Source organism: Oncorhynchus mykiss, chromosome 14, assembly GCF_013265735.2.
Source record: "Oncorhynchus mykiss isolate Arlee chromosome 14, USDA_OmykA_1.1, whole genome shotgun sequence".
NCBI classification, from domain to species: Eukaryota; Metazoa; Chordata; class Actinopteri; order Salmoniformes; family Salmonidae; genus Oncorhynchus; species Oncorhynchus mykiss.
The window spans coordinates 42,694,374-42,722,142 of record NC_048578.1 but is presented as its reverse complement, the minus strand read 5'-3'; the positions used below and the strand labels follow the sequence as shown (position 1 = coordinate 42,722,142).

The 27,769-nt window shown below is 43.2% G+C and overlaps 1 protein-coding gene across 1 annotated transcript in view; it reads left to right on the top strand.

Moving 5' to 3' along the window:
- The window catches only part of LOC110533235 (endothelin receptor type B), a 44,537-nt gene that overhangs the window by 15,232 nt on the left and 1,536 nt on the right, over positions 1-27,769 (top strand). Inside the window, exons 3-8 of the mRNA XM_036943609.1 lie at positions 1,417-2,085; positions 12,646-12,758; positions 12,860-13,064; positions 13,550-13,699; positions 26,979-27,112; positions 27,206-27,314. Coding sequence (XP_036799504.1) covers positions 1,651-2,085; positions 12,646-12,758; positions 12,860-13,064; positions 13,550-13,699; positions 26,979-27,112; positions 27,206-27,314 — 1,146 coding nt within the window. The 5' untranslated portion in view covers positions 1,417-1,650. The remainder of the gene's footprint in view (positions 1-1,416; positions 2,086-12,645; positions 12,759-12,859; positions 13,065-13,549; positions 13,700-26,978; positions 27,113-27,205; positions 27,315-27,769) is intronic.

Genomic DNA, 27,769 nt, shown 5'->3' with positions numbered 1-27,769 from the left:
GAGGACAGATAGGAGGGTTGGGTTAGTGTATAGAGGACAGATAGGAGGGTTGGGTTAGTGTATAGAGGACAGATAGGAGGGTTGGGGTAGTGTATAGAGGACAGATAGGAGGGTTGGGGTAGTGTATAGAGGACAGATAGGAGGGTTGGGGTAGTGTATAGAGGACAGATAGGAGGGTTGGGTAAGGTTAGTGTATAGAGGACAGATAGGAGGGTTGGGTAAGGTTAGTGTATAGAGGACAGATAGGAGGGTTGGGTTAGTGTATAGAGGACAGATAGGAGGGTTGGGTTAGTGTATAGAGGACAGATAGGAGGGTTGGGTTAGTGTATAGAGGACAGATAGGAGGGTTGGGTTAGTGTATAGAGGACAGATATTAGGGTTGGGTTAGGTTAGTGTATAGAGAGAGGACAGATAGGAGGGTTGGGTTAGGTTAGTGTATAGAGGACAGATAGGAGGGTAGGGTTAGTGTATAGAGGACAGATATTAGGGTTGGGTTAGGTTAGTGTATAGAGAGAGGACAGATAGGAGGGTTGGGTTAGGTTAGTGTATAGAGGACAGATAGGAGGGTTGGGTTAGTGTATAAAGGACAGATAGGAGGGTTGGGTTAGTGTATAAAGGACAGATAGGAGGGTTGGGTTAGTGTATAAAGGACAGATAGGAGGGTTGGGTTAGTGTACATAGGATAGATAGGAGTGTTAGGTTAGTTTAATGTATAGAGGACAGATGGGAGGGTTAGGTTAGTGTATAGAGGACAGATAGGAGGGTTGGGTTAGTGTATAAAGGACAGATAGGAGGGTTGGGTTAGTGTACATAGGATAGATAGGAGTGTTAGGTTAGTTTAATGTATAGAGGACAGATGGGAGGGTTAGGTTAGTGTATAGAGGACAGATAGGAGGGTTTTATAGATGGCAGATAGAACATCTGGAGGGACACAACCCTCCTATCAAACAGCTCTTTCATACTGACCATCGCCAAGATGCCCTCGGCATTATGGGCCACATGACTGGCGAACCCGGCGAAACAAAGTCCCTCTGTGTCCTGATATATATATATATATATATATACACACACACACACACACACACACACACACACACACACACACGTTCTCAAAGAGCAGAACGGTGACCACTTAAGAATCTCCCAGTAGTGAAAGGGGGTTGTTCAACAATGTATTCAACTGAAATGTGAATGGTAGAGGTACGGGCCTTAATCGACAGGCCTGGGGAACAGTGGGTTAACTGCCTTGCTCAGGGGAACAGTGGGTTAACTGCCTTGCTCAGGGGCAGAATGACACATTTGTACTTTGTCATCTCTGGGATTCGATCCAGCAACCTTCCACTTACTGGCCCAACACTTTAACCACTTGGCTACCTGCCACAGTGTGTGACGTTTCTGTCTCTGTTTTTCCTCCAGGTCGCTGAGAAGAGGGAACACAGTGATCCAGGACCTGAGAGTCTATCTGTCTGTGTCTGTCTGTCTGTCTGTCTGTCTGTGTGTGTGTCTGAGTCTCTGAGAGTCTCTCTGTCTGTTTGTGTCTGAGTCTCTGAGAGTGTCTGTCTGTTTGTGTCTGAGTCTCTGAGAGAGTGTCTGTTTGTGTGTGTGTCTTTGAGTGTGTGTCTTGTTGTTGCTGCGTCTGTGTGAGTGAGGATGAGGTCATCAGGACTACTACTGTGTGTACTGGCTGTAGCGACGGTGTCCTCCTTCCGGTTCCCCCGTGACACGTCATCTCAGAGCCCCAGGGTCATTACGGAGGAGACCAACCCCACCCACCTTCTCCTGGACACTCTGAACACCAACAGCTCCCTCCCTGTCCCCCCTCTCCCTCCCGCCTTCCGACCACGCCCACCAGGCCCCTACCCCCCCATGTGTATCAAGCCCACAGAGATTAAACAAGCTTTTAAGTATGTGAACACGGTGGTGAGCTGTGTGATCTTGGTGGTGGGGATGATCGGTAACTCCACCTTATTAAGGATCATCTATAAGAACAAGTGTATGAGAAACGGACCCAACGTTCTGATTGGCTCTCTTGCCTTGGGGGATCTTCTCTACATCCTCATCGCTATCCCCATCAACGTCTTCAAGGTAGGGAGGGGTCACACTAACCCTAACCCAATAAAAAATGGAACAAACACATGCCGTCAACAGTTATAATAATCAATAGTTATAATAATCAATAGTCAATAGTAGTTATCAATAGTTATCAAAAGTTATAATATTCAATAGTTATAATAATCAACAGCTGTAGCTGTCAGCAGTTATAGTAGTCAACAGTTCTGACCGTCAATAGTTATAGCTGTCAACGGGTTTAGCCGTCAACATATTATAGTAGTCAACAGTTACAGTAGTCAACAGTTACAGTAGTCAACATATTATAGTAGTCAACAGTTACAGTAGTCAACAGTTACAGTAGTCAACAGTTACAGTAGTCAACAGTTCTGACCGTCAATAGTTACAGTAGTCAACATATTATAGTAGTCAACAGTTACAGTAGTCAACAGTTACAGTAGTCAACAGTTACAGTAGTCAACAGTTATAGTAGTCAACAGTTACAGTAGTCAGCAGTTACAGTAGTCAACAGTTATAGTAGTCAACAGGTTTAGCCGTCAACATGTTATAGTAGTCAACAGTTACAGTAGTCAACAGTTACAGTAGTCAACAGTTACAGTAGTCAACAGTTATAGTAGTCAACAGTTACAGTAGTCAACAGTTACAGTAGTCAACAGTTATAATAGTCAACAGTTATGATAGTCAACAGTTACAGTAGTCAACAGTTAGAGTAGTCAACAGTTACAGTAGTCAACAGTTACAGTAGTCAACAGTTACAGTAGTCAACAGTTAGAGTAGTCAACAGTTACAGTAGTCAACAGTTACAGTAGTCAACAGTTACAGTAGTCAACAGTTACAGTAGTCAACAGTTCTGACCGTCAATAGTTACAGTAGTCAACAGGTTTAGCCGTCAACAGGTTTAGCCATCAACATATTACAGTAGTCAACAACAGTTACCGTAGTCAACAGTTACAGTAGTCAACCGTTACAGTAGTCAACAGTCATAGTAGTCAACAGTTATAGTAGTCAACAGTTACAGTAGTCAACAGTTACAGTAGTCAACAGTTACAGTAGTCAACAGTTATTGTAGTCAACAGTTACAGTAGTCAACATTTACAGTAGTCAACAGTTACAGTAGTCAACAGTTATGATAGTCAACAGTTATGATAGTCAACAGTTATAGTAGTCAACAGTTATAGTAGTCAACAGTTAGTATAGTCAACAGTTATAATAGTTAATAGTTACAGTAGTTAACAGTTATTGTAGTCAACAGTTATTGTAGTCAACAGTTATAATAGTCAACATTTATAGTAGTCAACAGTTATTGTAGTCAACAGTTATTGTAGTCAACAGTTATTGTAGTCAACAGTTATAATAGTTAATAGTTCCAGTAGTTAACAGTTATTGTAGTCCACAGTTACAGTAGTCAACAGTTATGATAGTCAACAGTTATGATAGTCAACAGTTATAGTAGTCAACAGTTAGTGTAGTCAACAGTTATAATAGTTAATAGTTACAGTAGTTAACAGTTATTGTAGTCAACAGTTATTGTAGTCAACAGTTACAATAGTCAACATTTATAGTAGTCAACAGTTATTGTAGTCAACAGTTATAGTAGTCAACAGTTATTGTAGTCAACAGTTATAGTAGTCAACTGTTATTGTAGTCAACATTTATAGTAGTCAACAGTTATAATAGTCAACATTTATAAAAGTAAACAGGTACGTTTACAAACATATATTTTGAAAATAGAATTGAAAGTTGTCTCATTATGGTGGTGAAATAGGTATAGCCTTTTACAATTGTAATAGCTTATTTGACCTTTATTTAACTAGGCAAGTCAGTTAAGAACAAATTCTTATTTTCAATGACAGCCTAGGAACAGTGGGTTAACTGCCTGTTCAGGGGAACAGTGGGTTAACTGCCTGTTCAGGGGGCAGAACAACAGATTTGTACCTTGTCAGCTCGGGGGTTTGAACTTGCAGCCTTCCGGTTACTAGTCCAACACTTTTTCAATCTTCAATATAGAAATACTACCAATTTGTTTTATTGATAGTTGTTACAAATGATGGAGTCACGCATGATTCACCAAATGATATTTTGAAAAAGGAAGTAAAGTACTTTAAGAATATGTTTTTGTTTCAGTCTCCTCCATCTCCACTAACCGAAACTAATACAGAAAGACACATGTGAAGGTCAAATTACAGAAAGACTCATGTGAAGGCCAAATTACAGAAAGACTCATGTGAAGGCCAAATTACGGAAAGACACATGTGAAGGCTAAATTACAGAAAGACTCATGTGAAGGCCAAATTACAGAAAGACACATGTGAAGGCTAAATTACAGAAAGACTCATGTGAAGGCCAAATTACAGAAAGACACATGTGAAGGCTAAATTAAAGAAAGACTCATGTGAAGGCCAAATTACAGAAAGACTCATGTGAAGGCCAAATTACAGAAAGACTCACGTAAAGGCTAAATTACAGAAAGACTCGTGTGAAGGCCACATTACAGAGGAGGAACTTCTTGATGCAATTAAAGCCTTTGAGGCGGGGAAAACTCCAGGGCTGGATGGCATACCAGTAGAAGTATACAACACTTTTTGATATGCTCAGAGGACCTTTATTAGCATGTTTTAACCACTCCTATATAAATGGTAGATTATCAGACACGCAACAAGAAGGTCTGATATCATTATTACTGAAACAGGACCCAAGTGGAATATATAAAGATTCAGTCCATTTAAAAAATTGGAGACCTCTTACACTTCAGTGTTGTGATGCAAAAATCCTAGCAAAATGCTTGGCGCATAGAATTAAAAAAGTATTGTCAGATACTATTCATCCTAATCAGACAGGTTTTTTTACATGGACGATACCTTGGAGATAATATAAGACAAGTACCGGAAACAATAGAATACTATGAAATATCGGGGACACCAGGCCTGGTTTTCATAACTGACTTTGAAAAGGCTTTTAATAAAGTACGACTGGAGTTTATATATAAATGTCTAGAATTGGGGAATTTTGGGGAATCTCTTATAAAATGAGCTAAAGTTATGTATAGTAACCCTAGGTGTAAAATAGTAAATAATGGCTACATCTCAGAAAGTTTTAAACTCTCTTGTAACGATTGTCTTCGGGTGAAAGAGAGGAGGACCAAAATGCAGCGTGACGATAATCCATATTTTAATGGGATACTTAAACAACGAACAAAACAATAAACCGGCAAAAAATCTACGAAGACGAAACAGTCCCGTAATGTGAACACTAACACATAGGAACACTGGTAACAGGAACAATCACCCACAAAATACCCAAAGAAATGGCTGCCTAAATAACGATAGACAGCTGCCTCTAATTGAGAACCAATCTAGGCAAACACAGACTTACAAAAACACCTAGAATAGATAACACCCACATAAACATACAAAACCCCTAGACAAGTCAAAAACACATACATCACCCATGTCACACCCTGACCTAACCAAAATAACAAAGAAAACAAAGAATACTAAGGTCAGGGTGTGACAGTACCCCCCCAAAGGTGCGGACTCCCGGCCGCACACCTAACACTATATGGGAGGGTCTGGGTGGGCATAAATCCGAGGTGGCGGTTCTGGCTCGGGACGTGGACCCCGCTCCACTTCACCCTTACTTAATGTCTCTGGAGCAGGAACCCTCACCGCCGACCACGGACTAGAGGACGCCACTGGACTGATGGTCGAGTCTGGAGTGAGTGGCGCCTCTGGATTGGAGGGAGACTCTGGCGGATCCGGACTGGAGGGAGATTCTGGCGGATCCGGACTGGAGGGAGACTCTGGCGGATCCGGACTGGTGGGAGACTCCGGCGGATCCGGACTGGTCGCACTGGAGGTCTCGAGCTAATGGCCTGCACAACCCGTCCTGGCTGGATGGTGACTCTAGCCCGGCACGTGCGGGGCGCAGGCACAGGACGCACTGGGCTGTGCAGACATACGGGAGACACAGTGCGCAACGCCGGCGCAGAATATCCTGGCCCGAGGAGACCCACTGGCCATCTGGAGAGCAGGGCTGGCACCATCTGCCCTGGCTGGATCCTCACCCTAGCCCGGCAGATGCGGGGAGCTGGGATGTAGCGCACCGGGCTAAGCATGCGTACTGTGGACACCGTGCGCTCCACCGCATAACACGGTGCCTGACCAGTACGACGCCCTCTCTCTCCACGGTAAGCACGGGGAATTGGCGCAGGTCTCCTACCTGGCTTCGCCACACTCCCAGTGTGCCCCCCCAATACATTTTTGGGGCTGCCTCTCGGGCTTCCAGCCGTGCTGCCGTGCTGCCTCTTCATACCGCCGCCTCTCCGCTTTGGCTGCCTCCAGCTCTGCCTTGGGGCGGCAATATTCCCCCGGCTGCGTCCAGGGTTCTTCTCCATCCAGTATCTCCTCCCAAATCCAATAGTCCTGATTGCGCTGCTCCTCCTGCTGCTGCCCGTTACCACGCTGCTTGGTCCTTTGGTGGTGGGTGATTCTGTAACGATTGTCTTTGGGTGAAAGAGAGGAGGACCAAAATGCAGCATGACGATAATCCATATTTTAATGGGATACTTAAACAACGAACAAAACAATAAACCGACAAAAAATCTACGAAGACGAAACAGTCCCGTAACGTGAACAAAGGAACACTGGTAACAGGAACAATCACCCACAAAATACCCAAAGAATATGGCTGCCTGAATATGGTTCCCAATCAGAGACAACGATAGACAGCTGCCTCTAATTGAGAACCAATCTAGGCAACCATAGACTTACAAAAACACCTAGAATAGTCATAGTCAACAGTTACAGTAGTCAACAGTTACTGTAGTCAACCGTTGCAGTAGTCAACAGTTACAGTAGTCAACAACAGTTATAGTAGTAAACAACAGTTATTGTAGTCAACAGTTACAGTAGTCAACAACAGTTATAGTAGTCAACAACAGTTATTGTAGTCAACAGTTACAGTAGTCAACAGTTACAGTGGTCAACAACAGCTATAGTAGTCAACAACAGCTATTGTAGTCAACAGTAAGAGTAGTCAACAGTTACAGTGGTTAACAACAGCTATAGTAGTCAACAACAGTTATTGTCGTCAACAGTTGCAGTAGTCAACAGTTACAGTCGTCAACAACAGTTATTGTAGTCAACAGTTACAGTAGTCAACAGTTACTGTAGTCAACAGTTACAGTAGTCAACCATTGCAGTAGTCAACAGTTACAGTAGTCAACAACAGTTATAGTAGTAAACAACAGTTATAGTAGTCAACAGTTACAGTAGTCAACAGTTACAGTGGTCAACAACAGTTATAGTAGTCAACAACAGTTATTGTAGTCAACAGTTACAGTGGTCAACAACAGTTATAGTAGTCAACAACAGTTATTGTAGTCAACAACAGTTATAGTAGTCAACAGTTACAGTGGTCAACAACAGTTATAGTAGTCAACAACAGTTATTGTAGTCAACAGTTACAGTGGTCAACAACAGTTATAGTAGTCAACAACAGTTATTGTAGTCAACAGTTACAGTGGTCAACAACAGTTATAGTAGTCAACAACAGTTATTGTAGTCAACAGTTACAGTAGTCAACAGTTACAGTGGTCAACAACAGCTATAGTAGTCAACAACAGTTATTGTAGTCAACAGTTACAGTGGTCAACAACAGTTATAAGTCAACAACAGTTGCTGTAGTCAACAGTTACAGTAGTCAACAGTTACTGTAGTCAACAGTTACAGTAGTCAACAGTTGCAATAGTCAACAGTTACAGTAGTCAACAACAGCTATTGTAGTCAACAGTTACAGTAGTCAACAGTTGCAGTAGTCAACTGTTGCAGTAGTCAAAAACAGTTAATGTAGTCAACAGTTACAGTAGTTAACAGTTAACAGTTACAGTAATCAACAGTTACAGTAGTCAACAGTTATAAGTCAACAACAGTTACAGTAGTCAAAAGTTACAGTAGTCAACAGTTACAGTAGTCAAGTTATATTAGTCAACAGTTACAGTAGTCAACAGTTGCAGTAGTCAACAGTTACAGTAGTCAAGAACAGTTACAGTAGTCAAAAGTTATTAGTCAACAACAGTTACAGTAGTCAACAGTTACAGTTGTCAACAGTTGCAGTAGTCAACAGTTTTAATAGTAAACAATTACAGTAGTCAACAGTTATTAGTCAACAGTTACAGTAGTCAACAGTTATTAGTCAACAGTTACAGTAGTCAACAGTTATTAGTCAACAGTTACAGTAGTCAACAGTTATAAGTCAACAACAGTTACAGTAGTCAAAAGTTACAGTAGTCAACAGTTACAGTAGTCAAGTTATATTAGTCAACAGTTACAGTAGTCAAGTTATATTAGTCAACAGTTACAGTAGTCAACAGATACAGTAGTCAACAGTTACAGTAGTCAACAGTTACAGTAGTCAACAGTTACAGTAGTCAAGTTATATTAGTCAACAGTTACAGTAGTCAAGTTATATTAGTCAACAGTTACAGTAGTCAACAGTTATTAGTCAACAACAGTTACAGTAGTCAACAGTTACAGTAGTCAACAGTTACAGTAGTCAACAACAGTTACAGTAGTCAACAGTTATTAGTCAACAACAGTTACAATAGTCAACAGTTACAGTAGTCAACAGTTACAGTAGTCAAGTTATATTAGTCAACAGATACAGTAGTCAACAGTTACAGTAGTCAACAACAGTTACAGTAGTCAACAGTTACAGTAGTCAACAATTATAAGTCAACAACAGTTATAGTAGTCAACAACAGTTATTGTAGTCAACAGTTACAGTAGTCAACAGTTACAGTGGTCAACAACAGCTATAGTAGTCAACAACAGTTGCTGTAGTCAACAGTTACAGTAGTCAACAATTATAAGTCAACAACAGTTATAGTAGTCAACAACAGTTGCTGTAGTCAACAGTTACAGTAGTCAACAGTTATTGTAGTCAACAGTTACAGTGGTCAACAACAGCTATAGTAGTCAACAACAGTTATTGTAGTCAACAGTTACAGTGGTCAACAACAGCTATAGTTGTCAACAACAGTTATTGTAGTCTTCAGTTACAGTGGTCAACAACAGTTATAAGTCAACAACAGTTGCTGTAGTCAACAGTTACAGTAGTCAACAGTTACAGTAGTCAACAGTTACAGTGGTCAACAACAGCTATAGTAGTCAACAGTTACAGTGGTCAACAACAGTTATAAGTCAACAACAGTTGCTGTAGTCAACAGTTACAGTAGTCAACAGTTACTGTAGTCAACAGTTACAGTGGTCAACAACAGTTATTGTAGTCAACAGTTACAGTGGTCAACAACAGTTATAAGTCAACAACAGTTGCTGTAGTCAACAGTTACAGTAGTCAACAGTTACTGTAGTCAACAGTTACAGTAGTCAACAGTTGCAATAGTCAACAGTTACAGTAGTCAACAACAGCTATTGTAGTCAACAGTTACAGTAGTCAACAGTTGCAGTAGTCAACAGTTGCAGTAGTCAAAAACAGTTAATGTAGTCAACAGTTACAGTAGTTAACAGTTAACAGTTACAGTAGTCAACAGTTACAGTAGTCAACAGTTATAAGTCAACAACAGTTACAGTAGTCAAAAGTTACAGTAGTCAACAGTTACAGTAGTCAAGTTATATTAGTCAACAGTTACAGTAGTCAACAGTTGCAGTAGTCAACCGTTACAGTAGTCAAGAACAGTTACAGTAGTCAAAAGTTATTAGTCAACAACAGTTACAGTAGTCAACAGTTACAGTTGTCAACAGTTGCAGTAGTCAACAGTTACAGTAGTCAACAGTTATAATAGTAAACAATTACAGTAGTCAACAGTTACAGTAGTCAACAACAGTTACAGTAGTCAACAGTTACAGTTGTCAACAGTTGCAGTAGTCAACAGTTACAGTAGTCAACAGTTATAATAGTAAACAATTACAGTAGTCAACAGTTTTAATAGTAAACAATTACAGTAGTCAACAGTTACAGTAGTCAACAGTTATAATAGTAAACAATTACAGTAGTCAACAGTTACAGTAGTCAACAGTTTTAATAGTAAACAATTACAGTAGTCAACAGTTATTAGTCAACAGTTACAGTAGTCAACAGTTATTAGTCAACAGTTACAGTAGTCAAGTTATATTAGTCAACAGTTACAGTAGTCAAGTTATATTAGTCAACAGTTACAGTAGTCAAGTTATATTAGTCAACAGTTACAGTAGTCAACAGTTACAGTAGTCAACAACAGTTACAGTAGTCAACAGTTATTAGTCAACAACAGTTACAATAGTCAACAGTTACAGTAGTCAACAGTTACAGTAGTCAACAGTTACAGTAGTCAACAGTTACAGTAGTCAACAATTATAAGTCAACAACAGTTAAAGTAGTCAACAGTTACAGTAGTCAAGTTATATTAGTCAACAGATACAGTAGTCAACAGTTACAGTAGTCAACAGTTACAGTAGTCAACAGTTACAGTAGTCAACAATTATAAGTCAACAACAGTTAAAGTAGTCAACAGTTACAGTAGTCAAGTTATATTAGTCAACAGTTACAGTAGTCAACAGTTACAGTAGTCAAGTTATATTAGTCAACAGTTACAGTAGTCAACAGTTACACTAGTCAATAGTTATATTAGTCAACAACAGTTACTGTAGTCAACAGTTACAGTAATCAACAGTTACAGTAGTCAACAACAGTTATTGTAGTCAACAGTTACAGTTGTCAGTCTCTGTGCCTGTAAACCTCAGATTCCTCCCTCTGTCAGTCTCTGTGCCTGTAAACCTCAGATTCCTCCCTCTGTCAGTCTCTGTGCCGGTAAACCTCAGATTCCTCCCTCTGTCAGTCTCTGTGCCTGTAAACCTCAGATTCCTTCCTCTGTCAGTCTCTGTGCCTGTAAACCTCAGATTCCTCCCTCTGTCAGTCTCTGTGCCTGTAAACCTCAGATTCCTCCCTCTGTCAGTCTCTGTGCCTGTAAACCTCAGATTCCTCCCTCTGTCAGTCTCTGTGCCTGTAAACCTCAGATTCCTCCATCTGTCAGTCTCTGTCCCTGCTAACCTCAGATTCATAGAGAGAAATACGAGGAGTGACTGTAATCATCTCCATGGAGGATTGTGTAGCGCGAGGAAAAGTTCAGAGTCAACACCGTAAACCATTGATAACAACACTCTAATGCCTTTAGGGACACATTCATAAAGATGCTCTAACACACAGTGGACTGTAAATGGAGTCAAAACCAGGGCATCTATATTACACTAATGACCTGTCAGAGTTCATCAGTCCTGTTAGAGCCACGTCTTAATAACAGCTGACTGCAGTCCCAGTTCCCTTGACAGATGACTGGAGGACAGGGAGGATCCTCTGAATAACAGAGATATGATGATGTTGGCTAGATCCCCTGTCATAACAGGAGAGGAATGAGAGAGGAGACTTGGGCTGACCCTCATATAGAGACAGAGACAGAGTCCTGGACTGACCCTCATATAGAGACAGAGACAGAGTCCTGGACTGACCCTCATATAGAGACAGAGACAGAGTCCTGGACTGACCCTCATATAGCGACGGAGTCCTAGACTGACCCTCATATAGAGACGGAGTCCTGGACTGACCCTCATATAGAGACAGATACAGAGTCCTGGACTGACCCTCATATAGAGACAGAGTCCTGGACTGACCCTCATTAATAGAGACAGATACAGAGTCCTGGACTGACCCTCATATAGAGACAGAGTCCTGGACTGACCCTCATATATAGAGACAGAGACAGAGTCCTGGACTGACCCTCATATAGAGACAGAGACAGAGTCCTGGACTGACCCTCATATAGAGACAGAGACAGAGTCCTGGACTGACCCTCATATAGAGACAGAGACAGAGTCCTGGACTGACCCTCATATAGCGACGGAGTCCTAGACTGACCCTCATATAGAGACGGAGTCCTGGACTGACCCTCATATAGAGACAGATACAGAGTCCTGGACTGACCCTCATATAGAGACAGAGTCCTGGACTGACCCTCATTAATAGAGACAGATACAGAGTCCTGGACTGACCCTCATATAGAGACAGAGTCCTGGACTGACCCTCATATATAGAGACAGAGACAGAGTCCTGGACTGACCCTCATATAGAGACAGAGACAGAGTCCTGGACTGACCCTCATATAGAGACAGAGACAGAGTCCTGGACTGACCCTCATATAGAGACGGAGTCCTAGACTGACCCTCATATAGAGACGGAGTCCTGGACTGACCCTCATATAGAGACAGATACAGAGTCCTGGACTGACCCTCATATAGAGACAGAGTCCTGGACTGACCCTCATATATAGAGACAGAGACAGAGTCCTGGACTGACCCTCATATAGAGACAAAGACAGAGGGGAATTAAAATGTGAAAAATAAGCTGCTAACTGATCTCTTCCCCTCTTTCTCCTCATCTCCTCTGCTCTTTCTACTTCTTTCCTCCTCTCTTTCACCTCCTCTTCTCTCACATGCTCTCTGCTCCTTTTCTCTCCATTTCCTCTCCTCCCCTCCTTCTCCTTCTCTCTCTCCTCTCCTCTCTCTCTTGCTCTTCTCTCCTCTCTAGCTGATAGCAGAGGACTGGCCGTTTGGTGTTCATGTATGCAAGTTGATGCCATTTATCCAGAAGGCTTCAGTAGGAATCACTGTCCTCAGCCTGTGTGCCCTGAGCATCGACAGGTCAGTAACAAACACACACACACACACACAAACGGATGACCGCACATTCACACACATATGGATAGTAAGTGGAGAAAATGTCTCTGTGTGTGTGTGTCTAGGTACCATGCGGTGACGTCGTGGAGTAGGGTGAAGAGGATAGGGATCCCTCTGTGGAAGGCTATGCAGGTCACAGTCATATGGCTGGTTGCTGTCCTGCTGGCTGTTCCTGAGGCTGTGGCCTTTGACATGATGGAGATGCCTTACAGAGGCAGCAAGCTACGAGTCTGTCTGTTACACCCCCAACAGAAAACTGCTTTTATGAAGGTACACACAAACACATTGTATCTTGACTGCCCCCCCTATATATATGTTTTACCCTGACATTACCCCAATATATCACTCTGTTCTACCATGACATTACCCCAATATATCACTCTGTACTACCATCACATTACCCAAATATATTACCCTCTGTTCTACCATGACATTACCCCAATATATCACTCTGTTCTACCATGGGATTACCCCAATATATCACTCTTTACTACCATCACATTAACTAAATATATTACATACACTCTGTTCTACCATGACATTACCCCAATATATCACCCTGTTCGACCATGAGATTACCCCAATATATCACCCTCTGTACTACCATCACATTACCCCAAAATATCACCCTCTGTTCTACCATGAGATTAACCCAATATGTCACCCTCTGTTCTACCATCACATTACCCCAATATATGACTGCTGAAAGCAGCAGACTTGTGCCAGTGTTGTAACCATGATATGTGTGTTCTCAGTTCTACCAGGATGTGAAGGACTGGTGGTTGCTAGGGTTTTATTTCTGTCTTCCTCTGGCCTGCACCGGCGTCTTCTACACCCTGATGTCCTGGGAGATGTTGAGCAGGAAGAAAGGCATGAGGATCGCTCTCAACGACCACATGAAACAGGTCTCTCTGTCCGACCTGTTTGTCTGTCTGTCTGACCTGTCTGTCTGTCTGTCTGTCTGTCTGTCTGTCTGTCTGTCTGTCTGTCTGTCTGTCTGTCTGTCTGTCTGTCTGTCTGTCTGTCTGTCTGTCTGTCTGTCCTTCTGTATAACCTGTTTGGCTATATAACCCATGTTTCTGTCTGTCTGTGTGTTTAACCTGTCCTTCAGTCTGTATTCCAACGAGCATCCGATTCCTTAACACAGATGGACTATTAAACACAACCCCAGCCCTACAGTATTCATCTATATGTCAGTTTGAAGTATGTCCTGTCAAACAGATAACATATATAAAAGTATGTGGACACCCCTTCAAATGAGTGGATTTGGCTATTTCAGCCATAGCCGTTGATGACTGATGTATAAAATGGAGCACACAGCCATGTAATCCCATAGACAAACATTGACAATGTTGACTTTCAACATGGCACCGTCATAGGAAGCCACTTTTCCAACAAGTCAGTTTGTCAAATTTCTGCCCTGCTAGAGCTGCCCCGGTCAACTGTTAGTGCTGTTATTGTGAAGTGGAAACCTCTAGGATCAACAACAGCTCAGCCACTTATCTCATATGTATATACTGTATTCTATTCTACTGTAGTCAATGCCACTCCCACATTGCTCGCCCTAATATTTATATATTTCTTAATTCCATTGTTCTACATTTAGATTTGTGTGTATTGTTGTGAATTATTAGATATTACTGCACTGTTGGAGCTAGGAACACAAGCATTTCACTACACCCGCAATAACATCTGCTAAATATGAGTATGGACCAATAACATCTGCTAAATATGAGTATGGACCAATAACGTGCTAAATATGTGACCAATAAAATGTGATTTGAAGTGGTGGGCCACATGCTCAGAGAACGGGGTGGCCGATTACTGAAGTGTGCAGCTTGTAAAAATCATCTGTCCTTTGTTGCATCACTACCGAGTTCCAAACTGCTTCTGGAAGCAACGTCACTGTTAGTCGGGAGCTTAATGAAATGGTTTTCCATGGCCGAGCAGCCGCACACAAGCCTAAAATCACCATGCGCAATGCAAAGTGTTGGCCGGAATGGTGTAGAGCTCCCCGTCATTGGACTCTGGAGCAGTGGAATCGCATTCTCTGGAATGATGAATCACGCTTCACCGTCTAGCAGTCTGAAGGACGAATCTGGGTTTGCTGGATGTCAGCTAACGCTGCCTGCCCCTATGCATAGTGCCAACTGTAGAGTTTGGTGGAGGAGGCATGGTCTGGGGCTATTTTTCAAAGCCTTCCCAGAAGAGTGGAGGCTGTTATAGCAGCAATGTTCCAACATCTAGTGGAAACCCTTCCCGGAAGAGTGGAGGCTGTATGTATTGTCCATAAGTCAAGTGTTTTATCTCCTGTGATATGTGTTGTCTATAAATGTTGCATGTATTGTCCATAAGTCAAGTGTTTTATCTCCCGTGATATCTGTTGTCGTCTATAAGTGTTGTATGTCCCGTGAAATGGGTTGTCTATACGTTTTTTATGTTTTTTATTTCACCTTTATTTAACCAGGTAGGCTGGTTGAGAACAAGTTCTCATTTACGACTGCGACCTGGCCAAGATAAAGCAAAGCAGTTCGACAAAAACAACAACACAGAGTTACACATGGAATAAACAAACATACAGTCAATAACACAGTAGAAAAAAGTAAAGTCTATATACAGTGTGAGCAAATGAGGTGAGGTAAGGGAGGTAAGGCAGTAAATAGGCCATGGTGACGAAGTAATTACAATATAGCAATTAAACACTGGAATGGTAGATGTGTAGAAGATGAATGTGTAAGTAGAGATACTGGGGTGCAAAGGAGCAAGATAAATAAATAAATACAGTATGGGGATGAGGTAGATTGGATGGGCTGTTTACAGATGGGCTAAGTACAGGTGCAGTGATCTGTGAGCTGCTCTGACAGCTGGTGCTAAAAGAGGGAGATAAGAGTCTCCAGCTTCAGTGATTTTTGCAGTTCGTTCCAGTCATTGGCAGCAGAGAACTGGAAGGAAAGGCAGCCAAAGGAGGAGTTGGCTTTGGGGGTGACCCATGAGATATACCTGCTGGAGCGCGTGATACGGGTGGGTGCTTCTATGGTGACCAGTGAGCTGAGATAAGGCGGGGCTTTACCTATCAGAGACTTGTAAATGACATGGAGCCAGTGGGTTTGGCGAATAGTATGAAGCAACGGCCAGCCAACGAGAACGTACAGGTTGCAGTGGTGTGTAATATATGGGGCTTTGGTGACAAAACGGATGGTGCTGTGATAGACTGCATCCAATTTGTTGAGTAGAGTTTTGGAGGCTGTTTTTTAAATGACATCACTAAAGTCGAGGATCGGTAGGATGGTCATTTTTACGAGGGTATGTTTGGCAGCATGAGTGAAGGATGCTTTGTTGCGAAATAGGAAGCCGATTCTAGATTTAATTTAGGATTGGAGATGCTTAACGTGAGTCTGGAAGGAGAGTTTACAGTCTAACCAGACACCTAGATATTTGTAGTTGTCCACATATTCTAAGTATTCTAAGTCAGAACCGTCCAGATTAGTGATTCTGGACGGGCGGGCAGGTGCGGGCAGTGATCAGTTGAAGAGCATGCATTTAGTTTTAGTTGCATTTAAGAGCAGTTGGAGGCCACGGAAGGAGAGTTGTATGGCATTGAAGCTCGCCTGGAGGTTTGTTAACACAGTGTCCAAAGAAGGGCCACAAGTATACAGAATGGTGTCGTATGCGTAGAGTTGGATCACCAGCAGCAAGAGCAACATCATTGATGTATACAGAGAAGAGAGTCGGCCCGAGAATTGAACCCTATGGCACCCCCATAGAGACTGCCAGAGGTAAGGACAACAGGCACTCCGACTTGACACACTGAACTCTATCAGAGAAGTAGTTGGTGAACCAGGTGAGGCAATCATTTGAGAAACCAAGATGTTGAGTCTGCCAATAATAATGTGGTGATTGACAGAGTCGAAAGCCTTGGCCAGGTCGATGAATACGGCTGCACAATAATGTCTCTTATCGATGGTGGTTAGGATGTCGTTTAGGATCTTGAGCGTGGCTCAGGTACACCCATGACCAGCTCTGAAACCAGATTGCACAGCGGAGAAGGTATGGTGGGATTCGAAATGGTCGGTAATCAGTTTTTTTAACTTGGCTTTCGAAGACCTTAGAAAGGCAGGGTAGGATAGATATAGGTCTGGGTCTAGAGTGTCTCTCTTTAAATAGGGGGATGACCGCGGCAGCTTTCCAATCTTTGGGAATCTCAGGTGATACGAAAGAGAGGTTGAACAGGCTAGTAATATGGGTTGCAACATTTTCGGCAGGTAATTTTAAAAAGAGAGGGTCCAGATTGTCTAGCCCGGCTGATTTGTAGGGGTCCAGATTTTGCAACTCTTTAAGATTTGGGTGAAGGAGAAATGGGGAGGCTTGGGCAAGTCTTCCTGAGCCGTGATTCAGACACGGCTAGGACATCCGGGTTGGCAGAGTGTGCTAGGGCCGTGAATAAAACAAACTTAGGGAGTAGGCTTCTAATGTTAACATGCATGAAACCAAGGCTTTTAAGGTTACAGAAGTCAACAAATGATAGCCTGGGGAATGGGAGTGGAGCTTGGTACTGCAGGGCCTGGATTAACCTGTGTATGTGTTGTATCTCCTGTGATATGTATTGTCTATAAGTGTTGTATCTCCTGTGATAATGTGTTGTCTATAAGTGTTGTATCTCCTGTGATATGTGTTGTCTATAAGTGTTGTATGTCCTGTGATATGTGTTGTCTATAAGTGTTGTATGTCCTGTGATATGTGTTGTCTATAAGTGTTCTATCTCCTGTGATATGTGTTGTCTATAAGTGTTCTATGTCTTGTGATATGTGTTGTCCTAAATTCAAGTGTGGGAGGTCCAAGAGACCAGAGGTGGCAGAATGGAGTGCTCGGGTTGGGGTGTAGGGTTGGAGCTGAAGGTAGGGAGGGGCAGCTGCTCCATAGGGAAGCACCATCTTGTAGTGGCCTTGTAGTGGATGGGTTGGGGTGTAGGGTTGGAGCTGAATGTAGGGAGGGGCAGCTGCTCTGTAGGGAAGCACCATCTTGTAGTGGCCTTGTAGTGGATGGGTTGGGGTGTAGGGTTGGAGCTGAAGGTAGGGAGGGGCAGCTGCTCTGTAGGGAAGCACCATCTTGTAGTGGATACGGGTTTCAACTGGAAGCGAGTGGAGTGTGCAGAGGAGCGGGTGACTTGGAAAGATTGAAAACCAGGCGGGCTGCAACGTTCTGATTAAGTTGCGGGGGGGGGGGGGGGGTTGCATTTTCCAATTAAGAACATTCAAAACCAAAATGATAAGATATTGGACAACAATATGACAAAGTGACAGTAACTAAAAAATGTATAAAAATAATATATACTAAAATACAACATGGCCAAGATGTTCCAATGTTCATAAATGACCAGCATGGTCCAATAATAATAAGGCAGAACAGTTGAAATTGGAGCAGCAGCACGGCCAGGTGGACTGGGGAGAGCAAGGAGTCATCATGTCAGGTAGTCCTGAGGCATGGTCCTAGGGCTCAGGTCCTCCGAGAGAGAGAAAGAAAGAGAGAAAGAGAGAATTAGAGAGAGCACACTTAAATTCACACAGGACACCGAATAGGACAGGAGAAGTACTCCAGATATAACAATCTGACCCTAGCCCCCCGACACATAAAATACTGCAGCATAAATACTGGAGGCTGAGACAGGAGGGGTCAGGAGACACTGAGGCCCCATCCGTGGACACCCCCGGACAGGGCCAAACAGGAAGGATATGAGATGGTTCAGAGATGGTGTTGTTGACGCAGAAGGGGATGTGTCTACTTATCAAAATTGCAGTTCCTCTTCCTTTGGAGTTAAAAGAGGATGCAAAAACTTGTCCTACCCATTCCTCTTTAGTTTATTGTGTTCACTGGATGTAAGATGTGTGTCTTCTTTCTGTTCTGTTGGCGCGTTCGATTTCCAACGGCTTGGTTAAGTTGATTATGCCTAGGACATCATGGATCCTTTGAGTGAAAAAACGGACCGGGTCACAGCCCTTGCTGTTCTCGTTCAATCCCACCACAGGGATATTGCTACGTCTGCTCTGGTTCTCCATCTGGTCTACCTTGTTTTTGAGATAGACATTGTCCTTCTGCAGCTCTATCAGAACCTGGTCATGTCTAGTGACGGTATATTCAACTGTGCTAATGCGCAACTCAGCCTCAGTCGTTCTCAAAAGGAGATCATTCAGGGAGGATTTCAGGTCGTCAATGGAAGAATGTTCAGAGTTTAGCCGATTTCTTGTCAATTTTCAGAGAAAGACCTTTGTTACCATCTTGAATTTCCCAGAGGAGAGTAGCAAGCATGTCGGCAGGCTCAGAAGAGGCTGCTGAGAGCAACAGTCTGGAACTGTTGTCTGAGATATGAGGGCTAATGCTAATCTTGCTAGCTGTAGCGTTATCGTTATCTTGGCAATCAACAACGTTTTGGTCATCCTTTTTGCGTCTCGGCCATGGCTTTTTGGGAAAGTAAATACTTGACAATTTATCTGCCGACGTTAGAATATTGTTTCAACGTTGTTATTTAGGTAATAATAGGATAACTTTGAAGAGCTTGGTTTGTCAACGCTCAGCTCCGCGGCATCACGTGCTCCCCAAGTTACAGGGGTTTCAGGGCACAAGCGGGGAGCCCAGCCAACAACGAGTTGTATATAGGAGATGACCTGTGCCTGGATTAGGACCTGCGCCGCTTCCTGTGTGAGGTCGCACTCTACTGATGCTGTAGATCTTGGAGCGGGTCTTTGATGTTATCAGAAAACGACAGGGTGTTGTCCAGGGTCACGCCAAGGTTCTTTGCATTCTATGAGAGTGGCATGCCTTCCCCGGGAGGAAGAGCAGCTCCACCTTGTTGAGGTTGATCTTGAGGTGGTGGGCAGAAATCCAAGATGAGATATCTGCCAGGCACGGAAAGATGCGTGTCGCCATCTGGGTGTCAGAAGGGGGAAGGAGAAAAGTAGTTGAGTGTCATCCTCATAGCAATGATAGGAGAGACCATGTGAGGATATGACAGAGCCAAGTGACTTGGTGTATGGAGAGAAGAGGGCCTAAAACCGAATCCTGGGGGACACCAGTAGTGAGAGTACGTGGTACAGAAGCAGATCCTTTCCGTGTATTTGTATTTATTATGGATCCCCATTAGTTCTGCCAAGGAAGCAGCTACTCTTCCTGGAGTACAGCAAAATTAAGGCAGTTATACATTTAAAAAAATATATATAATACATTCACAACACACTGTGTGCCCTCAGGCCCCTACTCCACCACTACCACATATATACAATACAAAATCCATGTGTACGTGTGTGTATGCATGTTCAAACAGACAGCTCGGTGCATTCAACATGTCAATACCTCTCACAAATACAAGTAGTGATGAAGTCAAGCTCTCCTCCACTTTGACCCACGAGAGCTTGACATGCATATTATTAATATTAGCTCTCTGTGTACATCCAAAGGCCACCTGTGCTGCCCTGTTCTGGGCCAATTGCAATTTTCTTAAATCCCTTTTTGTGGCACCGGACCACACGACTGAACAGTAGTCCAGGTGCGACAAAACTAGGGCCTGTAGGACCTTCCTTGTTGATGGTGCTGTTAAAAAGGTAGAGTAGCGCTTTATTATGGACAGACTTCTCTTAGCTACTGTTGTATCAATATGCTTTTTACCATGACAGTTTACAATCCAGGGTTACTCCGAGCAGTTTAGTCACCTCAACTTGCTCAATTTCCACATTATTTATTACAAGATTTAGTTGAGGTTTAGGTTTTTAGTGAATGATTTGTCACAAATACAATGCTTTTAGTTGAAACTAACAAACTATTTGTTAACCTCTCTAGGGTAGGGATAGCGTCCCACCTGGCCAACATCCAGTGAGATGGCAGAGTGCCAAATTCAAATACAGAAATACTCATTATAAAAATTCAGAAAAGATACAACTATTTTACATATGTTTAAAGATTAACTTCTTGTGAATCCAACCACGGTCTCAGATTTAAAAAATGCTTTACGGTGAAAGCATACCTTACAATTATTTGAGAACATATCCCAGCAGACAAATCATGACAAACAGTAACCAGCCAAGTAGAAGAGTTACACAAGTCAGAAATAGACATAAAATTAATCACTTACCTTTGATGATCTTCATATGTTTGCACTCTGAAGACATTCATTTATTCAATAAAGGTTCCTTTTGTTCGATAAAGTCTCTCTTTATATCCAAAAACCTCCGTTTTGTTCACACGTTTTCTCCAGTTATCCACAGGCTCAAACGCAGTCACAACAGGCAGACACAACACACTGGCAAAAAATCCAAATTGTATCCGTAAAGTTCATATAAACATGTCAAACGATGTTTATGTTCAATCCTCAGGTTGTTTTTAGCCTAAATAATCGATAATATTTCAACCGGACAATAACGTCGTCAATATAAAAGGTAAACAAGAAAGGCACTCTATCGGTCGCGCGCATGAAAAAGCTCTGTGACACGGTAGGGTCCACTCATTCAGACTGGTCTTACTCCCTCATTTTTAGACTTTAGAGTGTTTTATACTAATTATATGCATATCCTATATTCTGGACCTGAGTAGAAGGCAGTTTAATTTGGGCATGCTTTTCATCCAAAATTCCAAATGCTGCCCCTTACCCTAGAGAAGTTAAGTGTTGCAGTCATTTCAGTCGCTGTAGTAGCTGCCGTGTATAGTGGGGAGTCATCCTTATACATAGACATACTGGCTTTACTCAAAGCCAATGACATGTCATTAGTAAAGATTGGGAAAAGAAATGGACCTAGACAGCTGCCCTGGGGAATTCCTGATTCTACAGTAATGGGCCTAGACAGCTGCCCTGGGGAATTCCTGATTCTACCAGTAATGGGCCTATACAGCTGCCCTGGGGAATTCCTGATTCTACCTGGATTATGTTGGAGAGTCTTCCATAAAGAACACCCTATTTTTATCCACAATATAGCATGGGGTGTAAAGCCATAACACATACATTTTTCCAGCAGCAGACTATGATCGATAATGTCAAAGCCGCACTGAAGTCCACCTGGAGTGGCCTCCTGGGTAGGATGCAATCCAAGAATGTGCAGAGCCTGAGACACACAGTCCTGAGAGGATGGATAGGAGGCAGAGCCTGAGACGCCCAGCCCTGAGAAGATGGAGAGGAGGACCTGATGGTTCACGTGTCGAAGGCAGCGGATAGATCTAGGAGGATGAGAACCGAGAGAGAGTCAGCTTGGAAGTGTGGAGAGCCTCCGTGACATAGAGGAGAGCAGTCTGGGTTGAGTGACCCGTCTTGAAGCCTGACTGGTTAGGATCTGGAATATTGTTCTGAGAGAGATAGCGAGAGAGTTGGTTAGAGACAGCACGCCAAGTGTTTTGGTTGGAAAGAAAAGAAAGAAGGGATACAGGTCTATAGTTTTTGACGTCTGATGAGTCGAGTGTTGGTTTCTTGAGGAGGGGAGCGACTCTGCCATTTTGAAGTCAGAGGGGATGCAGCCAGTGGTCAGGGATGAGTTGATGAGGGAAGTGAGGAATGGGAGAAGTCTCCAGAGATGGTCTGGAGAAGGGAGGAGGGGATGGGGTCAAGTGGGCAGGTTGTCAGGTGGCCAGACCTCACTAGTCACAGATTTTCATCAGGAGAGAGAGGAGAGAAAGAGGTCAAGGCGAAGGGTAGTTCTTTGTCAAATCAAATCAAATCAAATTTATTTATATAGCCCTTCGTACATCAGCTGATATCTCAAAGTGCTGTACAGAAACCCAGCCTAAAACCGCAAACAGCAAGCAATGCAGGTGTAGAAGCACGGTGGCTAGGAAAAACTCCCTAGAAAGGCCAAAACCTAGGAAGAAACCTAGAGAGGAACCAGGCTATGTGGGGTGGCCAGTCCTCTTCTGGCTGTGCCGGGTGGAGATTATAACAGAACATGGCCAAGATGTTCAAATGTTCATAAATGACCAGCATGGTCGAATAATAATTAGGCAGAACAGTTGAAACTGGAGCAGCAGCACGGCCAGGTGGACTGGGGACAGCAAGGCGTCATCATGTCAGGTAGTCCTGGGGCATGGTTCTAGGGCTCAGGTCCTCCGAGAGAGAGAAAGAAAGAGAGAAGGAGAGAATTAGAGAACGCACGTTTGACAAAGTCGTCCGCAAAGAGATAGGAGGAGGGGGTGGAGGATTGAGAAGGGAGGGGAAGGTGGAAATTAATTTCTTAGGATTAGAGGCAGAAGCTTGACATTTAGAGTGTTAGAAAGTGGCTTTAGCAGCAGATACAGAGGAACAGAAGGTAGAGAAGAGGGAGTAAATGAATTATTTACTTTTCCTCCATTTTCACTCAGCTGCCTGCAGCCCTGTTCTGTAAGCTCACTATGAGTCACTCAGCTGCCTGCAGCCCTGTTCTGTAAGCTCACTATGAGTCACTCAGCTGCCTGCAGCCCTGTTCTGTAAGCTCGTAATGAGTCATTCAGCTGCCTGCAGCCCTGTTCTGTAAGCTCGTAATGAGTCATTCAGCTGCCTGCAGCCCTGTTCTGTAAGCTGAGTCACTCAGCTGCCTGCAGCCCTGTTCTGTAAGCTCCTAATGAATCTGCAGCCCTGTTCTGTAAGCTGAGTCACTCAGCAGGCTCCTAATGAGCCTGCAGCCCTGTTCTGTAAGCTGAGTCACTCAGCTGCCTGCAGCCCTGTTCTGTAAACTCCTAATGAGTCATTCAGCTGCCTGCAGCCCTGTTCTGTAAGCTCGTAATGAGTCATTCAGCTGCCTGCAGCCCTGTTCTGTAAGCTCGTAATGAGTCATTCAGCTGCCTGCAGCCCTGTTCTGTAAACTTGTTAGGAGTCACTCAGCCACGGAACAGGAGGGGAGGGCCGAGCCGGCCGGGAGGAAAGGGGACAGTGTGTGTCATAGGATGTGGAAAGGGAGGAGCGTAGGGTCGAAGAGACAGAATCAGGAGACAGAAGGGAGAAGGATTTAACAGAAGGGAGAGTTGATAAGATAAAAGAGGAGAAAGTGGGAGAGAGAGAGCAAAGATTATGATGGACAATGACCATCTGGGTAGGGGCTGAGTGGTTAGGGTTGGAGGAAAGGGAGATTGAAAAGGAAACAAAGTAGTGATCAGAGACCAAAGGTCAAAAGAGGCAAGGATGGGAAAGAGTTGGAAAGAAATGAATTGATGGCAGACGTTGGGTGTTTGAAGTTGCCAAGTACGAAGAGTGGTGAGCCATCATCAGGAAATAAGCTTATCAAGGTGTCAAGCTCATTGAGGAACTCTCCAAGGTGTCAAGCTGATTGAGGAACTCTCCAAGGTGTCTAGCTCATTGAGGAACTCTCCAAGGTGTCAAGCTCATTGAGGAACTCTCCAAGGTGTCAAGCTCATTGAGGAACTCTCCAAGGTGTCAAGCTCATTGAGGAACTCTCCAAGGTGTCAAGCTCATTGAGGGACTCTCCAAGGGCACCTGGTGGGCGATAGATGACAACCATGTTAAGCTTGAGTGGACAGGAGACAGTGACATCATGGAATTCAAATGAGGAGACGGGCAGGTGAGAAAAGAGAACATCTCCAGTTAGGAGAAATGAGTAGCCATGTGCCACCACCGTGATGACCAGATGCTCTCGGACTATGAGAGAAACATAGTCAGATGAAGAGAGAGCAGCTGGAGTAGCAGTGTTCTCTGGGGTGATCATGTCTCTGCTGGTGAATTTATTTTCACCAGAAAAACTCTGTGTTATATGACAGATCGAATATCAGTTGTGCTGCTACTTCAGTGTGTATTCTCTTACAAAAAACATTCACAGTTTCACGTGTGGAATTGAAGATTCACGTGTTGAATTGAAGATTCACGTGTTGAATTGAAGATTCACGTGTGGTTGAAATAATGTTATTTTCCTCACGTGAAAAGATGTTAAAATGTTGCAGTAGCAGTGTAGCAGGGTAGCAGTGTAGCAGTGTAGCAGGGTAGCATTGTATCAGAGTAGCAGGGTAGCAGTGTAGCAGGGTAGCAGGGTAGAAGTGTAGCAGGGTAGCAGTGTAGCAGGGTAGCAGTGTAGCAGTGTAGCAGGGTAGCAGTGTAGCAGTGTAGCAGGGTAGCAATGTAGCAGGGTAGCAGTGTAGCAGGGTAGCAGGGTAGCAGTGTAGCAGTGTAGCAGGGTAGCAGGGTAACAGGGTAGCAGTGTAGCAGGGTAGCAGTGCAGCAGGGTAGCAGGGTAGCAGTGTAGCAGGGTAGCAGTGTAGCAGGGTAGCAGTGTAGCAGGGTAGCAATGTAGCAGGGTAGCAGTGTAGCAGGTTAGCAGGGTAGCAGGGTAGCAGTGTAGCAGGGTAGCAGGGTAGCAGGGTAGCAGTGTAGCAGTGTAGCAGTGTAGCAGGGTAGCAGTGTAGCAGTGTAGCAGTGTAGCAGTGTAGCAGGGTAGCAATGTGGCAGGGTAGCAGGGTAGCAGTGTAGCAGTGTAGCAGTGTAGCAGTGTAGCAGGGTAGCAATGTGGCAGGGTAGCAGGGTAGCAGGGTAGCAGGGTAACAGTGTAGCAGGTTAGCAGGGTAGCAGGGTAGCAGTGTAGCAGGGTAGCAGTGTAGCAGGGTAGCAGGGTAGCAGTGTAGCAGTGTAGCAGTGTAGCAGTGATTTACGCGACATTTGTGGAACAGTGGACAGAGTCATTTTTTGGGTGGGCAGGTTAATGCATCACGTTCAATTGGCAACATAGTTCTGCTGTATGAAGGTCACTGCCTGAGGGGCAATCCTTATTAGCTACATCCATTTTTTGGAATTATAAATTATTGATATGTACCTATTGATTCTTGAATAATATAACTTATAAATGCCTCATGGGTTTAGCTCAAATGTCGTACCCCATCAGAACTCAATATATTAGCTTGTTTTACTCCAATGTTTGTAAAAAGGTCAATGTAAACAAACACTGCATAGCCTCAACATATTGTTACACCTATACTGTTGATATCATGGTCAGTCCTTGCATCCATACCTGTGTCTTTGAATTTGAGAGTGGTTGCACTTCCCCAGCCCCACCCTTCAGCTTTTTACTGAAACAGTGGCAGAGTAAACACTGTTAATGCTTCAATTAAAGGTTGCCGCTTTAAACACCTTTAATATAGTAATAGTGTTATTATATGGTGCAGTTCTCTAGTGAGGGAGTTTCTGTTTGTACCATACTGTAAAGCAAAACTGCTGAAGTCGAGAACAAAATTCTGAGTATTGCAAACAAAAATAATAATATTGAAAGCAAAATATTGCAAGGAAATCATTTGCAAATGTGGGAACTAATGAATTGTAAATGGAAGCAAAATTATTTATTTTTTAATAATAACGCGATTAAATCAAACAGTTTCCTGTAGTTTCCCCTATCTTTAGTTGTTACTTTCCTGTAGTTTCCCCTATCTTTAGTTGTTACTTTCCTACAGTTTCCCCTATCTTTAGTTGTTACTTTCCTACAGTTTCCCCTATCTTTAGTTGTTACTTTCCTGTAGTTTCCCCTATCTTTAGTTGTTACTTTCCTACAGTTTCCCCTATCTTTAGTTGTTACTTTCCTACAGTTTCCCCTATCTTTAGTTGTTACTTTCCTACAGTTTCCTCTATCTTTTAGTTGTTACTTTCCTACAGTTTCCTCTATCTTTTAGTTGTTACTTTCCTACAGTTTCCCCTATCTTAAGTTGTTACTTTCCTACAGTTTCCCCTATCTTAAGTTGTTACTTTCCTACAGTTTCCCCTATCTTTAGTTGTTACTCAGCCTTTGCTTCCTTTTCTCCAGTTGTACGTTTTGGGTCATTCATTCCAGCAACGTAGCACCTTGCATCTCACTGGCGGTTTTTCTCTGAAGCTAAAGCAGGTCGGTCCTGGTTGGTCCCTGGATGGGAGACCAGATACAGCTGGGTTAGTGGTAAAAAATAAATGTGGGGACTCATGTAAAATAATAACAAATATAAATTATTCACATGAAAATTCACCGTTTTTTTCATGTTTTTGTTTTGCAACAGCAGGGCCTCTGAGTTTGAATTCTTTCTAACAGCATGTGGTGGTGGTGTGTGTGTGTACAGTATATAACAGCAGCCCAGAGGGAGCCTTCTTCACATGACCTTTTCACATAAAGACGTTAAAAATAAACTCAGCAATCTCTGCTGTCATCAAATATATGAACTATGATAACCTATGTGATATACATGCTGTGTAAAAGCCTAACCCTATATGTGTCTGTGTAGCGCCGCGAGGTGGCTAAGACAGTCTTCTGCTTGGTGGTGATCTTTGCACTGTGCTGGCTACCGCTCCATCTCAGCCGCATCCTGAAGAAAACGATCTATGATCAGAACGACCCCAACCGCTGTGAACTACTCAGGTACACACACCATTCCTGCCTAGTGGTCCATTGTTCTGTGGTTCCTGACTTCCTGTTGATGTGATGCTGAACCCTGATCTATAACCCCTGTAGTTTCCTGCTAGTGATGGATTATATCGGTATCAACATGGCATCTCTCAACTCCTGTATCAACCCTGTCGCTCTCTACTTCGTCAGCCAGAAGTTCAAAAACTGTTTCAAGGTGAGAGTATTTTATCATACAGCTGTCATGAACCCTCTACCTCTATTTAATCTGCAGCTGTTATGAACCCTCTACCTTTATTTAATCTGCAGCTGTCATGAACCCTCTACCTCTATTTAATCTGCAGCTGTTATGAACCCTCTACCTCTATTTAATCTGCAGCTGTCATGAACCCTCTACCTCTATTTAATCTGCAGCTGTCATGAACCCTCTACCTCTATTTAATCTGCAGCTGTTATGAACCCTCTATCTCTATTTAATCTGCAGCTGTCATGAACCCTCTACCTCTATTTAATCTGCAGCTGTCATGAACCCTCTACCTCTATTTAATCTGCAGCTGTCATGAACCCTCTACCTCTATTTAATCTGCAGCTGTTATGAACCCTCTACCTTTATTTAATCTGCAGCTGTTATGAACCCTCTATCTCTATTTAATCTGCAGCTGTTATGAACCC